General features: G+C 27.9%; 1 protein-coding gene across 4 annotated transcripts in view; it reads left to right on the top strand.

Moving 5' to 3' along the window:
* Nucleotides 1-2,764, top strand: part of Trxr1 (Thioredoxin reductase 1) — a 42,279-nt gene that overhangs the window by 34,768 nt on the left and 4,747 nt on the right. For all 4 annotated transcript variants that reach the window (XM_014433924.3, XM_014433926.2, XM_014433931.3 and 1 more), the window contains one exon: nucleotides 42-259. In XM_014433924.3, the coding sequence (XP_014289410.1) occupies nucleotides 42-259 (218 nt within the window). The remainder of the gene's footprint in view (nucleotides 1-41; nucleotides 260-2,764) is intronic.

The raw sequence follows: 2,764 nt of genomic DNA, 5'->3' as shown, positions 1-2,764 counted from the left end.
TTTATGAAGTTTTCAATGTTTTACTTAACTTATGATATTAGACATTGGTCTTGAGTGTGCTGGATTTCTCAAAGGGATGGGTTTTGAAGCTACCGTGATGGTGCGTTCTGTAGTTCTGAGAGGCTTTGATCAGCAAATGGCTGGCCTGATAACAGAGGAGATGACTGAAAGAGGTATTAAATTCTTACAAAAGTGTATACCTGTTTCATTTGAGAAGGTGCAATCTGGAAGAATCTTAGCAAAATGGAAGAATACCATTGTAAGTATTGTTTTCTTTCAATTAAAATATTTTCTTCGTATTTAGTTTCACTTAAATCTGTGTATGTTCAGAGTGTTGTCCTATATAATATATAGCTTAAGTTTTTCTGAATTTTATCTGGAACATTAAAAAATTATGAATGTAGATGTTTTTGAAGCAGTATTATAGAAGATATTTATAGATATTGTTTATATTTAGTTCATATTTTAAGTATTATGGCTACTTTATTTACTAAATGATGTTTGAAAATATTTTGGATCTATGATTGACAGAATTAAGGTCGTCATTTATTTTATTGTAAGCTAGTATCATTAACTCAATTTTTCTTTTAAACTTAAGGTTTTATCATATTTTCTTATAGATTAAATGCTTCTAATAACTTCAGAAGAAAGTTCTTCACTTCCATCAAGAAAAGTTTAATTTTTAAAGAAAAAACAAAAGAAAGAATAATTAGGAGATGGAAAACTTTTTATCTTTGTCTTCTTTTTATTTTTTCATATATTCCATAGCTTGTTTAATGATCTCTATTAGTTTCTCATCAGCAAGAACATTTAAGAATTTTTCTTGAAGAAGTTTGTCGGGGGGTCAACTATCTACACCTTAATTAAGAATTTTTCGTTTATTAATTTCTCATGCTGTAGTATGGAAACCATCATCTTCCAAAATGCTATTGTAAACACCAGAATATTTTCATCATTTCTTTTCTTTTACATTATAGGTTAGGGCCTGTGTGCCACATCATACAATTTAAACTCTATATCACATTGGAAAAATCCGCCAATTTTTCATTAACCAATATAAAATTATATAAATATTTTAAAAAAATATATTCTTAATAATTGTGATTGCTTATAATAATGTTTTACAATTACATACAAAATTTATAATACAAATAAAACAAAATTATCATGTCCAGTATAATTGAATTTTACTTTCCTTACTGTAAACAGAGGAAATGCCTGTACTGTACCTATCTCTGTGCCTGTAGCACTATTATCTTTTGGTATAAAAATGGTTTGACCAATTTTTTCATTTTTTTTTATTTGGTAGATTTGGCCCTAATGTTTCTGTACCTAGTCTGGACCCTCTTTCAATTAGACAAAAAACTTGTTTTGCTACCAAAATGTTTTTAATGATTATGATGACACTTGTATTAACTGTCTTACTGCCCTCTACGTTTTTTTTTCTACATTTGATTTCCAAGAAAAAGGAGAAAAATTTGTAGTGAAAATTAATTTTCTTTGGGTATAACTCGGTAAGTTTACATTTCATGAAAAAATCTATCTGATTACTTAAGAGATAATTAAATTCTAAAAATTAAAAAACAGTGAATTGGACTCTTATTAGCAAATCTTTGATGTAGGTATTAGATATCTTACCCGTATTTAATTTTTTCAAATTACTTGAAACTATTTTTCTCATGGGATAAGATTGTGTGATTATAAGCGTTTGATGATTCTTTTTTTTTTTTTTTTTTATCTAATGTTTAAAAAAAGGTTTTGAAAATTAAAAAAAAGAAAGCTTTGTGCATGGAAAACACCAAATATACTTCTTGTTTTTTTTCTAGTTTTTATTTTAAAGGAGTTATAGATTTTTATAAGCTATATAATCATTATTAACTTAAAATATTTCAATTACTAGGAAAGATAGACTGATATCTTTGAAGATATGATTTTCTTTTACCTTAATACTTATAGGCTTTCTCCAAATATTCTAAATAAACCTATCTAATATTGTTTCCTCACTAGTGAAGGTAAAGAAGCTTTGTATTCAAGTAGGGAATAAAAACTTTTCTTGTCCTCAAAATCAAAAATCTTCAGTCACCACATTTTTTTGGAAATCAAGGAACATATTCGGTTCTATGTTAATCTGTAGTTAAATTATGTTTTTGGGCACAATCGATTTTTAATAAATTTTTCTTGGATTGTGCTGATGAATACCTCTACGGTCCCATAGCAATTTCACTACTTTTGCTTTTGTTTTTACAAACACTTTTTCCTTGGCCTACCTTTATTTCGAATATGGCTTGTCCTATTCGGCCTTAATTGATTGGGAATATATGGATTAATGTAAAAATTGTTCAGTATCAATTCAATCGCATACTATTCTCTAATTTTGCATACAGAAACTTATTTTCCTTCCTAAAGCTTTTGTCTGATTGTGTCCAAATTTTCAGGAAAATTGGGGATTAGTGTAAAAATGGTCTTGTATGGGTTTTAGTAAATTGCTTACTCATGCAGAAACCTGTTCTTCATGATATACTTATATTTTGAAAATGAATCATGTGATTGAACTCATAATTGGAATAATGTTGGAGTTTAAGGAAGGTGTGGTCTAGTCTAAATTTCAAGTACTCTTTCACTTTCTCATGTGAAAATTATTTTCTGGACGCAGCTATATTTCAGTAACGGCTCACCTCCTAAATTTTATTCTTAAACTGCGAATCATTAACCTTGAAGTGTAGGTAATTAGGTACTCAGTAGAAATATCTAGAAAAATGATATT

Source organism: Halyomorpha halys, unplaced genomic scaffold (genome assembly GCF_000696795.3).
Source record: "Halyomorpha halys isolate HHAL.00 unplaced genomic scaffold, Hhal_1.1 Scaffold1282.1, whole genome shotgun sequence".
In the NCBI taxonomy this organism is placed as follows: Eukaryota; Metazoa; Arthropoda; class Insecta; order Hemiptera; family Pentatomidae; genus Halyomorpha; species Halyomorpha halys.
Note: the sequence above shows the minus strand (reverse complement) of the source record. Positions and strands in the feature narration are given on the sequence as shown.